We start from the raw sequence: 14,577 nt of genomic DNA, 5'->3' as shown, positions 1-14,577 counted from the left end.
GAGTGAATTTATTATGCAGCAGCTGATAACAGATCGATTGTCATTATCGTTTATGGACTCCATGACTATGATTACCCGTTAACGTTAACAACAATAACAAATCAACAACAAGACAGAGTACCAGACTGCCGAATCTGGACTTAGGTCTTAGACTCTACTACAACTATAGTCATAACTCATAATTAGTGTTAAGTGACCAACTTGATTACTTGAAAGGAACTTAGTGGCTTGTGCGTTGCGAGTTAGTCGTAATCGCAATAATACTTAATTACCGAATATTATTAGGCAATAAACTGAATAATTGTATGCGGTCTTTTTTGACATATTGTTGCAATATTATACGTGTAACGTAAAGGTAGTGTTCAGATAATATCACCACCTACAGCAACTACAAGTTACAACTACTGTCAAGTAAGTACAATTTGAATCAAATTATCTATTCACTAAATCCCAAAACTCCGTTTATACTTAGATTTACTTCGCAGATTCACAGTTCACTTGCTATATAAATTGTTTGCTTCTTATTTATGTTACGAACCGTAGGTACTGCATTTGCATTCTAAACAAAAAATATTACAATATAAACTCCATTTTTTTAACTTTAACTTTAATTGTTTCTATAATTTTATTTAATATTCAATTTTATTAATGTTATTTCTAACTTCTGAGTATTTTATAAGTATATCTTAAGTAACACTTATATTGTACCATTTTAAGATTTAAAGTGTAATATTGTAATTATGTCAAAAAATTGATTTGGGTTTTTCACAATGTATTCAATTTTCAGTAATGTCAAATAATCAAGAAGCGATGCAAGTGTGTTCTTTGCCTTTACCACCTGTGCAATACTTCCAAAATTATTCAGATGAAAACATTAGGCGGGGCCGTGCTTCTAAACCTCCACCGATAATTCAAGAAACATACACAATGTTTGGAAACCCCTATAATGCTGAAGATAGTATTATAAGACCTTTAGAAAGTCAGGTATGTTGTACCTACTTATAAAGTAATAATTTATGAATATTATTTGTTATTATAATTGTTGTGGTATTCATTTTTTATCTTATAGAAATCAAGTGATTACAATATAAATAATATACTAGGTACATATTATATAAATATAAGCTTAATTTAAATTATGCGATTTCAGGGTTTTAAACGCCTTTACCCTCAACATTTTGATAGACGACGTGAATTACGTAAACTTAACCATTCGTTATTGGTGAACTTTCTCGATTTACTTGATCTGCTAATCCAATGTCCTGACTCTCCTAGACGAGCTGAAAAAGTTGATGACATAAGTCTACTGTTTATTCACATACACCATTTATTAAATGAGTTTCGTCCTCACCAAGCACGAGAAACTGTCCGTGTCATGCTAGACTTGCAGAGGAGACAGAGAAATGAAACCACAATACGATTGCAAAAACACATAGATAAAGTAACATTTTACATTAATAATTTTTATAATTGATAGTAACTTAAATAACTTAATATCTCATAGGTTAGTGATATCTTACAACAAACATTAGAAAATTTGCCAGACACAGAGCTTGATTCTAAGTTAATGGTGGATACATCCAAAATTGATCGTTTGGAACAGAAAAATGCTGATGAACCAAGAGTTGACAAATGTGTACCTAAAGATAAATTGATGTGTCATCTTATTGATACAATGAATACCAATTAAAAATTAAGACAGTTTATTTATCTTTTGTTATTGTTTTATATATTTATACTTAAAAATATTTTGAACTAACAATGTTTTTGTCATTCTTTTAAAATTGAAATATTTATGTCCCCATGGCCCTTTACATTACCTTTGTGCATTTTAAAATTTAAAGAACATTGAATAATTTAAATATACATTTTTTTTCTATTGATAGGTAATTGGTTAATATTTTATAATGATATCACTAAAATATCTAACCACTGTTTAATTGTATTTATCAACTTACTGTATAATTATTTTTTCTAAAATAATTAATTATGAATTGAAGTAGATTTTAGTATCACTTGTATATTTTACTTATGAATTATGGTACTTTTTTTTAATAATAATATTTTATAAATCTATTGGTTAATATTTTTTATTATTAGAAATTATTATATGTAGTTTTTTATAATAATAGAAACTTAAAACGGTACTTATATCCTTGATTTTCATATTAAATATTATTTAAATTTTTGTTCTGGAAATTAAAATTGATTATATTATCATTATTTTTTCTATCATAATACTGTATATTTTAGAAGTTATAGGAAAAATGTTTTAAACACGAAATTAAAGAAACATTAAATTTTATAAATACAATTATAGATTTAAAAAAAAAAACAAAGTATTCTAATAAAAATAAAATAAATTTGTTTTTTATGTTTTGAAATTTAATGTACATATTATTAGTTGAAATTAGTTAAATACTCATTTTAACTAATAAATTGTATACTTAATTATACAATAAGTAAATATTGATATTTTCTTATGAAAGAAAAGTGCATATAGAATTATAGAACATTGTAAGGTAAGCTATATAACAATAAAACTAAAAAAAGACAAACTAGTATTTACTAATATAAAAATATATTTAATTAATCTTATATTGTTCATACAATACTGAATGCTGATGTATTAATGTGTTCACAACTGTATTAGTAAAAGTAAAAAAAAACACTATAACTAAACACAGGTGATAGGTATTGCACTAGTATAAATATAAATAATTAGTGTCTCATAATTTATGAATACCTTATAAGAGGCAGTTTCATAGTAGAAAATGTTCTAACTAGCCTTTGAAAAAAAAAACTTTGTTTTATCTATTTGTAACTTTTAAGTATTACTAATTAATAGGGTTTGAGATTTAGAACACTAAAATAAAATTAAAATACGCACTAACATATGACCTAAAATACTTAAAAGTATGCAATTAAAAAAAAAGGATTTATTAGATATGAAAAAAATTGTTATTATTGGACATTTAATTATAAGAATATATATATGTATAATGTATATATTTATAATATAAGTAAATATTTATTAAAATTTCTATCTTTGTGATTGCATTGAACTATTAGATTATATTAGTTTTTTTAACATTTTCAAATGATAAATTCCTATTGTTGGCTAGAATAGACGTCTTATATTTCGAAAATGAAAGTTTCATGTTTAACAGGAGCTTACTTTAGTACTTTTAATAAACCAATTCGGATAATTTCATTGTTTTTAACCATTTCAAATTGCTTTTGTTGAGTATTTAAAAATGACGTTAAATACATTTTTTTGACAGCTAAAAACAAATAGTATTACTTTGCTCATAACATGTGTTTTAATTAATTATTCAACATTTTAATTAATACAAGTTCTATGTTCTCCATAAATTGTTAAAAATTGTTGAATATGCGTCAATATAACAAAATATGCAAAAATAAGAAAAATAAAATTTTATGTTTGTATTCTCTGTACTATAAAACTTATTTTTGTATCACTGCTATGTTTACTACACCTATGATGGATATGCAAATGCTAAAAGTCCCAAACCCTGCTCATTGATAATTTTTAACTAGAGATTAGAAAAAAATATTTTTATCCACACCTATTTCATATTACAACCTAATACTTGCGACAAAAAACTTCCAGACTATTATATTATGTATTATTGCATTCTTGAGTTCTTTACAACAATAATTTTTAGTTAACAGTAAAATAGTCAGTCGTACCATTACACATATAATATGTAAGCTATTAAAGTATAAATTATACCCATACATTAGACATTAATTAGGTAATAATTATATACATTATTACCTTTGACAAATCTGTACCCCATGGTAAAGAACACCATATCACAAAATAATAATTTTACAGGAGATAATATTTTTGATATTCTTTACCGTTAAAACAAATGGACATTGTTTTATGAATGATAAAGGACTATGATAGTTGATAATGGTTTTATGTTTCATAGTCGTATTCCCATTACTAATAACTGGACATAACGCCATATACCTTTACATAGAACGAAAAATATACAAAGACATGTAGCTAACTCTATTTTGTTAAAAATGGACATGGTGTCCTTTACCTCTGGAGTACAGAAATATTAATTAACAAACATTTTAATTTTACTTATTAATGTTTACTTGATGTTACTATAAATATCAAAACTGAACAAATAATATACAATTCTGCTGCTTCAATTAAGTATATATATTTTTTAATTTTATACAATAAGTTAAAAAGATGAAAAACATAAATATATCCATGAATTGGTTATCTGAATAAAAATGTAGTATGTTCAATCTGTAATACAAATGTTATCTGATTAAATTATTTGATATGAAATAAAGATACTATGGTTTTATTGACTACAAAAATAAAAACATTAATATAATCAATATTTATAACTATATATCTTAGATATGGATAAAGTTAAAAATAAACCATTTATTTTTTATAAGTATTTTAAAAAGTTGATAATTATAATTTACTTTTGGCGGCCGGGAGGAAGTAATGCGAAAGCAGTCCCCTCCCGGTCGTCGGTTCCAAACCGCAAAAAAAAAAAAAAAATTATAATTTACTAAACTATTTGAAGTAACTCACTATAATATAACACCGGCATATAATCAACTAAACTGTGTTACTTTCATTGACTTCATAATATTAACACTAGAAGATGGAAAGATAAAATGTACAAAAACCAAAGGGGTTAAAAATAATAAATAATTTATAGTAATAATATATGGATATCCCAGCTGATATTTAAGTTAAGTACCTTACGAAATAGCAGTTGACTGACATGTTGAGAAATGACAATTAAATTATTAATACATGGGAAAAATATTAAAGATAATTGTTATGATTGTGATTATGGTTATGACAAACTGGAGATAATTTATCAAATAATAAAAATGGGGGTATAGATGTTGTAGGTAAGCAAAATAGCCACAGAGGTTCAACAAATAATAATAGAAATAGTTACTGTTTTATTATATACAAAAATTGTCATACATTTTATATATATATAAAAAAGCAATGAAAAAATGAAAATAACTGCTGTCATTTAGAAAAAAGTTAGGTATATACTAAATTAAATTATGTTAAAAGTTCTCTGATAGATAGGACAGTCTCATGTTTTTGTTATATATTTTTTTTTATATTAAAAAATACAGTTTTTTTAATGTTCTTCTGATTACGATAAAAATATACTTTCAAACAAAGTAAGAATTAATTTTATTATTTGTCAAATACCTAACTGTATTTGAATATAAACTAACATGTTACAAGGTAGCTAAGCTTAGTGAATTTACAAAATAATTGGTCAGAATAAAAATGAATATGTACATAGTTCAATAATACTAAATCATATTATAATAAGCATTATTGCTTGGAAATAAATGAAAACTATTAACATTTAACAATTAAATCAGTAATGTACTTATTATATGAATAGTACTAAGAACATGTCAGTGAAAATAATTGAATTTGATTGAATTGTAATTTACATCAGTATGGTCGCCATGAACGACGATTGGTATTGTTGGTGTCAAATGATCTTTTAGTGTTCCAACCAGTACCACCACCACGACGATTATTATCTAAGAAATAGAAAATTATATAGAAATTTTAGAAAAATATATTACAGTTAAAATAGTAAGTAATGCCAGAAGTATAGTTACTAGTTGTATTGTTAGAGAATTTGGCACTAAATTTATCTTTTGGAGGCTGATATATTTGTTGGCTATTATTGCTGCCATCAATTCTTTTAGATTTTCCATCGACTGTAATAGGTTCATGCTTTTTACCTTCCTGAATAATTTGAGCCTATAATAAAAATTATTAATTTTGTCACTTTTGTAATTTAAAAGGTATGTTACTTACAAGTTTGGTCTTAGTCGCACCCTCAAGCCAGGATAGGTTAATAGTTGCTTTAAATCTAGGAGGTATATTAAATAACTCTTTAATTAAAGTATTTATGTTCCATGCTAATTTTAATCCTTCTAGTTTTTTTTCAACAATTGGATTATTTTTTACATCCTCTTCTCCTTTTTCTTTTAAATCTTGCCTAACAATTTTTACAAATGTTTGAGTACACGTTCCAACATATAATAACCTAAAAAATTATAAGAAAATTTCATTTAAAATAAATTCACAGTAAGATTTATTTTTATTTATTATACTTTTTCTTAAAATCTTTCTGTCTTTCAGGATCTTTGCTCAAAAAATCTGGACATTGTTTTCCAAGTTTGTGGAAAGTATACAAAAGTGCTTCAACACGATGTAAATCCATATCTTCTACTTTTTTATTAGAATCATTCTCAGGAACGGTAACTAAATCCTAAAATTGTATATTCACTTTAAATTTAAATAACATATTCTAGAATAAAATAAATAATCATTTACAATTTATATGCCCTTGTAGAAATTAGACATGCTTATGCCATATTTATTGATAGGTTTTGGGTTGATATTTTTGTACGAAAATTATGGATTTGATAATTAAAATTCATTAACTATTGTTTTTAAAAATCGAATCTATACAATAATTACTTATTGAACAAAATATTTAAAAACTTTTAATTTTTTACCATAGATTTGGTTTTCTTTGCAAAATTGTACAGGTTAGTTGTAAAGAAATATATTTATATCTTGCTTCAATTTTTTAAGAAAATGAAGTCTAACGGCATATACTAATGAAATTTATTTTAATAATAAGTAGCAGATAAAAAATAATGAAAAAAAACAGATTAACATGTAGTTGAATTTGAAAAAAATATTGACAATGATAGTTGGAGTCGGTTTAACTGTTTGTGTTTTATCATTTTTATTGTATATTTGAAGCATGATTATGATCAGCCAGAGGATTTGTTTATGGCAATAAATAACTCTTAAAAAAAATGGGCCTGAGTTACTAAGAATTTCAAAAAAGTTTAGTTTGAATAAATCTTTAGAAGATACATATTAGTAAACTAATTATTTTAATATATTATAAAAAAACATATATACATAATTGTATTATTATTTTCAAATTCTAATAAAAAAAATGCAAATAGTGATAATGTAATACATAATAGATGTTTGAAGTTATGCTCTAAACTAATTTGACAATTTTGGTATTGACAATACCTTAATCATCTCTTCAAACAATTTAAACTACTTACTAATAAAGCTTGATACACTTGTCCAACTACTGCTTCAGGATTCATTAGTTTACCACAATATGGTACAGATTCTGCTAATAACTTTAAAATGATGAATTGTTTATCATTATCTTTTATAAGAGTATAGCGATTCAACAATTCACATATGTAGACAATGAACTTAGTGGATTCTACATGGGCCTAAAATAAAATAAAAATTACATTCATTATTTTAATCAACTTTTGGACTTTGTAACAAATATTTACCGAAAAAAATGGAATAGCAAAATCCAGACAAGTTATAAATCGATTAACTTGATCTAAATCTTTTGGATTAAAAAACTGATCAAGTTCAGCTGTGCTTGCCAAGAGTTCAACGAGTTCTTTTTGACCATCTGGTGTATTTATTAGATGAGTCAATGATAAGATAGTCATGAGTGTTTCAAATTCTTCACAAGTAATATTTTGCATTACTTTTTTGCATTCTGCTATTATTAAATCTTCTACATCTCTTTTAATTATATCTTTACCCAATCCCATTACTTTGTTTGATATAAACTTCATGGAACGTTCTCTTACCACTTCCTCATTTGATTGCATTTGGCTAAATATTCCAGTTAAGGCACCTATTAATAGGTTTAAAAATAAGTAACGATATAGATAATTTATAAATTGTCCATATTGTTTGAAAATATTACCTTTAGCATCAATTTTAAAGAGTGACAATAATGAATTCTGAGCAGTAAGCAATTCTTGAGGGTCGTCAGCCTGAAGTAATTGAGCTAATATATCTGCTATTTTAGTCAGGTATTCTTTAGACTCTTTACATAATACTGGTAAATCTTTAATTGCTTGTTTTCGTATCTAAGTACACATAACATATTATATAGACATAAAATATAGTTTATTGATTAACATTATATAGTATTAACTATTAAGTATATATAAATGGATCGCCTATTAACTTACACAAATATCTTCATCTTCACAAAGATCAAGTTGAGCTTCTAACGCTTGAGCAGCAAGGTTTGGAAAATGTTTAAAAAATCTGGTTATAAATTGAGATGCAAGTCTTTTTTCTTTAGTTGATCCTTTAACTGCAGATAATATTTCCAAATACTCAGGTTCTTTCTATAAAATATTTAAGTATAATTTATTCCTGACAGTTAAAATATATATGTATATGGAAAATATTATAAGGAATCAATGGTTTACTCATAATATAAATATTACCAATAGGTAATCAATATATAAATATATATATACATACACAATCAATATGCCATTTTTTTTTTTACCACAACCTATTTACAGATCATTCAATTTTTTTAAGTGTTAAGTGAATATAAAATACCTATCACATCCATGCAATGTGTTTTAATTATTTTAGAACTGTATAAAACAATATAAATCTAAAAGGAGCAGAAAAGACAAAAATAAGTATTCACAATATAAAAAGCGTTCAATTCTAAGACAAATGATATTGGTTGAATCTTGCTCCAATGAATTAAGAGAAATTGAAAAAACATGAGTAATGTTATTGGGCCCGGCTCATTGTAATTACTATTATGCATTACTCGTAAACATGTAAAAGTTTTTCGCTTCACCCAACAATTCATGTATCTACCTACATAAAAATTTTATTTTTGGAATCTAATTTTTGTATAAATGTGTAATTTGATGTGTTTAAGATAATTAAAAAATCAGAAATTCAATAGGTATAACATTTATTTATTTATTTAGGTATAGAAGAAAAGAATATAATTATTCATATTAATAGTTGTCAGCTGAGTTTTTTTAAGAAGCAGAAGTATTCAAATGATAAAATTGTATTATCATGATTATAATCTTTTAACAAACCACCATTATTCTCAATATTATGATTACTGTACTTATTCATTGATCTATTAAGATGATGCTTCTTCCGCATGCATCGTCTCCGTTTTACAAACTTACAACACAGTGAAAGTGAAAACCATTACACGCAGATGTGGGCAAGGACCACTCGGGTTGTAGTCCAAGTTAAGCAACAAAATTTTAAAACTAATAAGAGGAAATGTTGAACTGTGCAGCATTATTTTTATTTTTTGAATATCAGAATAACAAAAAATAAAAACTTCTTACTATTACTTAGATTCTATTCTATAATCAATACTTATGATCAATTTTAAGTATAAAAACAGTAAAACTTAAGAACTCTTGGATAAATATATTATATTTATTAATTCAAACATACTACTACTACTTAATACTGTATACGGATAACATTATATTACATTATGTTCTAAATAGAATAGAATTAAGAAGAAGACGCATAAATATGATTGTTTTAAACTTACCTCGGCAATGTTTTCCTTAGCATCGGCAAGTATACCAAAGTATTTATACATTTTCTGGATGTTGTCTTCGGCCTCCATTTTTCTGTTGGGGTATACAAGTATTACCTATCAACGGTTGGTTGAACGGATTAAGTGGCAATTGCAAATATAAAAACGTCTATGAGTGACAATCGGAAGATACGAATTACGAATTCACTCTTAACCGTCAAACGTTATACGATAAATAAACGAAAAGTACTAACTACTAAGCTACTGGTGAGGACAGCGGGACGCGGGTGGCTTAGGAAATTAAGATTCGATAATCAGAATGATAATTCACGGGTCTGTGTAGTTTTACAATTAGTATGAAGTAAATAATAATTATCAATAAGGACGGCGTTCCGGTGAGATTGGTATGTGTTATACGGTAGTCACAACGTGTTTAGGTTACGCCGTTACGGACCAGTGCCGTAAAAAAACAAAACATTATATATTGTGCTCAACATAATATCAAACAAGGGTCATTTACTTCTTTTACCACTAAAAATCTTTATTAGATATTTGGATCATTGGATTCCAGTGATCCCAAAATCAGGTAATAAACTCCATATAATTCTTATTAAATCTGCATCCGCGAATATGGTGCCAAGACGTCATGGTTCTTACGCGTTGTTTAGTTTTATGTTTATTCCATACACGATGTTGTTGTGGTATCAATGTATATTGATTAAATACTGTTTTATCATCTTGTGTTATTATCATCCGCGAATGCAGTAATGCTTTTAAGCGTCATAAATGTTGGTATATTACTCATAATTCTAAAGTTAAGGATGCTGGACCTTAACTATTGAGTATTGGTGTATTCATCAATTTATTAAATACTGACTTTCAGGTATAAAATTTGAATTTTTTTTTGTATTTGTTTTGTATAATTTAAATTAGTAGCTCATGGTTTAATAATTTGTTTTGTTTTTCATGCGAATCTTATGATAATCACAATACTATAGAACAACACTATCGGTTTTGTGAATTTTCTTGGTAAGTTTAATGTCATTGTTTTGTAGTAGTGACCCATAGGGTCAAAAGTTTAATTAAGGAGTTGCAGTCTCTTACTTACTTAACTAACTTACCTTACATATTTGACTTATAGGTGCTCTAATGCGTTCATGTGTTGTGGACCATGAATTTTTATATTATAATAATCAATTATATGATTATATACTTATGAATGGGATATGACTTAATAAGCTATAACTTAGGACATTTAACTATTGTCTATTATTATCATGTCAATACTCATTAAATCTCAACCACATATTCTCACTTAATAATAGAAAAATAGTATTTAAACATAGTAGATTAATAAAATGCACCGAATTTTTGTGTAGCCTCACTCTCTCAAAATGACAAAATGTAAGAGAGTCCGTCAAAAGATCTTATAAAATTGTCTTTAATTTAACATTACAAACATTTTAGATAAAATATTAAATCACTCAAAAGTCTTGGAAACAATTTTAAGTTTTACATTTTTACATTGTATAATTATTGTCTTAAGCACTCAATAAATAAATACACTAAGTACGTTATCTCAATTGCGAATGTTTATCGTTCATATTTGTTAACATTGAAAATTAACAATCATTTTGTTACACAATGCATATTATGATTATAACTACAATTTAACTAAGTATTAACATTTTTATATTCAACATTGAAAAACTGGTTCTAGTAGATTAATTATTGCATTATTATTATTATTCTTTTTTTTTTTCTAAAAATTATATTATTTAACAACATTTTTTTTACACAATACAACATTATAATATTATATTATATAATCAAAGAAATAATATATATTTATTTAATTAATTTAGATATTTTAGTTATGTGAGAAACATCTATTGCAAATTGTAATTATTTAATTCTATGTTAACTATTTATTGAATTTATACTTCTAAATTGTGAACTCATGGGCCTCCACACAAACTTGTTCAATAGGCTCATTATATTAAAGAATAATAAGAATAATAAAAAAAAATATATATATTTATATGTAGGTACATATTAAAATGTTATTTTTGTTACCCAGGAATTTTGTAATTAAATTACTAAAATGGATTATCAAAACCGTCCTGGTGGTAAGACTGGTGGTGGTGGTGTTGCATCATGGACAGAGACTAATAAAGATAGACGTGAACGTCTTAGACAATTGGCTTTGGAAACTATTGATCTTCAAAAAGATCCTTATTTTATGAAAAATCATTTAGGTAATTATTATAATTATACTTGAGTAACTTGAAAAATTAATATTTAATTATATATACATGTTCTTAGGGTCCTACGAATGTAAACTTTGTCTTACTCTACATAATAATGAGGGAAGTTATTTAGCCCATACACAAGGTAAAAAACATCAAGCGAATTTAGCACGTCGAGCAGCTAAAGAAGCTAAAGATGCTCCACAACAACCTGCTCCTGAAAAACCACGAGTAGAAACTAAAAAGTTTGTTAAAATTGGACGACCTGGATATAGGGTTACGAAGCAAAAAGATCCAGAAACAGGCCAACAAAGTTTACTTTTTCAAATTGATTACCCTGGTTTGTAATTTATTTTATATGCTTATGTTTTTTTTTTTTTTTTTTAATACAATTTGATCTATTTAACTTATTGTCATATGTTTGTTTAGAAATTACTGATAATGTACGTCCACGCCATCGATTCATGTCGGCATATGAACAAAGAATTGAGCCACCTGACAGGAAATGGCAGTATTTGTTGTTTGCTGCAGAACCTTATGAAACAATTTCCTTTAAAGTACCAAGTCGTGAAGTGGATAAATCTGAAATGAAATTTTGGGCTCATTGGAATACTCAAGCAAAACAATTTTATTTACAATTTGCATATAAAGTTGAACAAATGAAACCACCACCTCCAATGAAACCTCCTCCACCATCTCTTCCACCTCCACCACAACACAACATGATGCATCAACCTGGTTCAAATATGATGTCTCATATGTTCCCTCCTCCGCCTATGTATAATCCTGGACCACCTCAAATGATGAGTAATATGATACCTCCACCTCCTCAATTGATGGGTTAATAACTTTATAAAAATAACAATGTAATAATTTTAAATATGTTTTATTACAATCTAAAATACTCCGTAAATGTTTTTCTTTGGTAAGAATAAAACTGTAAGAACTTCAATAAATTTAAAGAAATTAAAATGGTAAATTTCATTTTGTTTATTACATTTCATTAAATGTGTTCAATAAAATGTTTTAACATATAATTAATTAATTGTTTTGATACTTTTTATACCTATAGCCTACAACAATATAGCAAAATTGCTTGCTATTTATAGACATTTTATATTTAATATAAAATCTATGTATACGTACAATATTTTACAATATAGTTATGTTTAATTATAGAAAATTATGAAACGAACACACACAATTTATTAGGTATATAAGTTATTATTTATACCATTATTGCACACACATATACTTACTACTGACACCTTTGTTTTTTCCATATACACGACAATGACTTTATATGACTGGATGCGATGGTCTTAAATGATAAAAATGTGTTGCCATCTCGACACATCTTGCTATAACAATTTGGCCTATTTTAATTTCTTACTAATCTAAAGTAAATTTCTATGGACATTTTATAAAATAATATTAATCTGTTTATATATACGAGTACCTATACGACAATAGTTAGATAATAAACTTATAATTATTAATTAATAACCAAATACCAAACACAGAATACAAAATATCCACCTCTATATTTTCTTTTTTTATAATAGGTAATGATTTTTTTAAGTATTAACCACATTTTTAAATACTTAGATTTCGTATACCATTTAATGAGTGTCTTGTAACAATAATAACTTCATTTTTTTTAATGAAAATCGTTAATTGTTGATAGAATTTTTATTTTTTTAAATGTTAACCATTAGTTATTGTCTATTGACGAGTTATTAAACTGTAAGTACAAAGAATAGGTAATGGTCCATAAAAATTATTTCACAAAAATATAGAATAAATTTTGTAATTATTATATACAATATACGCCGTTTATAAGGTTCAGTCTCTTATTAGACTCAAAATTGTCTAGAATGGTCCGGACGTAACCAAATACATTAAAAAAAAATCGGTTATAAGACTCAAAGTTCGTAAAATAAATAAAAAATAAACTTTTTTGGTTATAATTTAGAAATAAATTGATGTTGAAAAATGAAATAATATTCGTATTGATTATTTATAGTTTCTATTGGTACCTTTTAAGTTTTAACGTATAATACATTTTATCGCAGATAAAAATTCACATTTATCGCAACGTTTATCGTTATTATAGTGAGGTATAAACTATAAATACACTCCTGGCAGCTGCACAGTTATTAGTTATAGAGTTCAACGTCGTAGTTAAACCACCATCAAATAAAGAGGTTATGGAGGCTTTAGACGAGTTAAGGAGAGCTATGTCCATCACCGTGGTAATAATTTCAATATACAATACGAATACGAATAGGTAGTATATTCTCGAAATATTGGAACAAAATAAAAAACAAACTAAAATTACAATTTTTTTTCAAAAATAATAAATATGTTCATAGTTCATACATACATACAACATACATAATATTAATTATACCTACATATTATGTACCTATGTAATTAAATAATATAAATAAATAATTAAAAAAATGTTTCTACTGCGCCTATAAAATTCATTCGGTTATAAGATTCACTTTATGGCTGGTCTCAAAGTGAGTCTTATAAGCGGCGTCTACTGTACCTAATATTTCAAACTAGTCGTTATTATACTTTGACAATTTTTACTAATTTTAAAATGTTAATGTATAAATATATATATAGTAATATAATAATGCATATTAGTAATCACTATGAAAAAAGTTCTTATCGTTTCAAAATTCATTATTTCTGTGTTTTTCAAACTTGAATATTTTTTTTTTTTTTTTTGTTCTGATATTATAAAAATAAAAACGATATTGCACAGTCCAGTACCTATCTCTTTCTAATGTGAACATTTTTGTTACTTATTTTGGATTACAGTCTGAGTGGTCTTTGTCCGCGTTAAACGACTT

At 25.9% G+C, this 14,577-nt stretch overlaps 3 protein-coding genes across 6 annotated transcripts; 2 read left to right on the top strand and 1 right to left on the bottom strand.

Annotated features, from left to right (window-relative positions):
• Positions 1 to 56: 56 nt before the first annotated feature.
• On the top strand, positions 57 to 2,076 carry LOC114129786 (mediator of RNA polymerase II transcription subunit 7). The gene is made up of 4 exons (XM_027994623.2): positions 57 to 411; positions 788 to 984; positions 1,151 to 1,441; positions 1,505 to 2,076. The coding sequence occupies exons 2-4, from the start codon at positions 790 to 792 to the stop codon at positions 1,688 to 1,690; spliced, it is 672 nt and encodes a 223-aa protein (XP_027850424.1). The 5' UTR covers positions 57 to 411; positions 788 to 789; the 3' UTR covers positions 1,691 to 2,076.
• A 2,110-nt stretch (positions 2,077 to 4,186) lies between these two features.
• LOC114129772 (apoptosis inhibitor 5) lies at positions 4,187 to 9,964 on the bottom strand. 3 transcript variants are annotated; one of them, XR_003592865.2, is made up of 11 exons: positions 9,474 to 9,963; positions 8,104 to 8,265; positions 7,833 to 7,998; positions 7,402 to 7,760; positions 7,156 to 7,335; positions 6,175 to 6,332; positions 5,876 to 6,107; positions 5,674 to 5,818; positions 5,500 to 5,592; positions 4,598 to 4,663; positions 4,187 to 4,297 (listed from the first exon to the last, which is right to left on the bottom strand). XR_003592865.2 is itself a non-coding variant. In XM_027994602.2 (10 exons), the coding sequence occupies exons 1-9, from the start codon at positions 9,549 to 9,551 to the stop codon at positions 5,501 to 5,503; spliced, it is 1,572 nt and encodes a 523-aa protein (XP_027850403.1). In that variant the 5' UTR covers positions 9,552 to 9,964; the 3' UTR covers positions 4,187 to 4,297; position 5,500. The 3 variants fall into 3 exon arrangements, 2 of the variants coding, with proteins under 2 accessions (XP_027850403.1, XP_027850402.1); XM_027994602.2 differs by lacking the exon at positions 4,598 to 4,663 and having other exon boundaries at positions 9,474 to 9,964; XM_027994601.2 differs by lacking the exon at positions 4,187 to 4,297 and having other exon boundaries at positions 4,340 to 4,663; positions 9,474 to 9,964.
• Positions 9,965 to 10,192: 228 nt separating this feature from the next.
• LOC114129773 (splicing factor 3A subunit 2) lies at positions 10,193 to 12,751 on the top strand. Of its 2 annotated transcripts, XM_027994604.2 has the most exons (5): positions 10,193 to 10,344; positions 10,460 to 10,490; positions 11,542 to 11,719; positions 11,787 to 12,050; positions 12,140 to 12,751. In XM_027994604.2, the coding sequence occupies exons 3-5, from the start codon at positions 11,566 to 11,568 to the stop codon at positions 12,553 to 12,555; spliced, it is 834 nt and encodes a 277-aa protein (XP_027850405.1). In that variant the 5' UTR covers positions 10,193 to 10,344; positions 10,460 to 10,490; positions 11,542 to 11,565; the 3' UTR covers positions 12,556 to 12,751. The 2 variants fall into 2 exon arrangements, with proteins under 2 accessions (XP_027850405.1, XP_050058033.1); XM_050202076.1 differs by lacking the exon at positions 10,460 to 10,490 and having other exon boundaries at positions 10,221 to 10,344.
• The last annotated feature ends 1,826 nt before the right edge of the window (positions 12,752 to 14,577 follow it).

This window comes from Aphis gossypii, chromosome 2 (assembly GCF_020184175.1).
Source record: "Aphis gossypii isolate Hap1 chromosome 2, ASM2018417v2, whole genome shotgun sequence".
In the NCBI taxonomy this organism is placed as follows: domain Eukaryota; kingdom Metazoa; phylum Arthropoda; class Insecta; order Hemiptera; family Aphididae; genus Aphis; species Aphis gossypii.
This window is presented reverse-complemented; position numbering and strand designations above follow the sequence as displayed.

Coding starts and splice junctions, on each gene's coding strand:
- LOC114129772 (XM_027994602.2), bottom strand. CDS start 9,551: ATGGAGGCCGAAGACAACATCCAGAAAATGTATAAATACTTTGGTATA. Junction 7,761..7,832: donor CTTTAAAATTGATGCTAAAG/GTAATATTTTCA, acceptor ACCTATTAATAG/GTGCCTTAACTGGAATATTT. Junction 5,819..5,875: donor GTGCGACTAAGACCAAACTT/GTAAGTAACATA, acceptor TTTTTATTATAG/GCTCAAATTATTCAGGAAGG.
- LOC114129786 (XM_027994623.2), top strand. CDS start 790: ATGTCAAATAATCAAGAAGCGATGCAAGTGTGTTCTTTGCCTTTACCA. Junction 985..1,150: donor TAAGACCTTTAGAAAGTCAG/GTATGTTGTACC, acceptor ATGCGATTTCAG/GGTTTTAAACGCCTTTACCC. Junction 1,442..1,504: donor TGCAAAAACACATAGATAAA/GTAACATTTTAC, acceptor AATATCTCATAG/GTTAGTGATATCTTACAACA.
- LOC114129773 (XM_027994604.2), top strand. CDS start 11,566: ATGGATTATCAAAACCGTCCTGGTGGTAAGACTGGTGGTGGTGGTGTT. Junction 11,720..11,786: donor TTTTATGAAAAATCATTTAG/GTAATTATTATA, acceptor ACATGTTCTTAG/GGTCCTACGAATGTAAACTT. Junction 12,051..12,139: donor TTTTCAAATTGATTACCCTG/GTTTGTAATTTA, acceptor ATGTTTGTTTAG/AAATTACTGATAATGTACGT.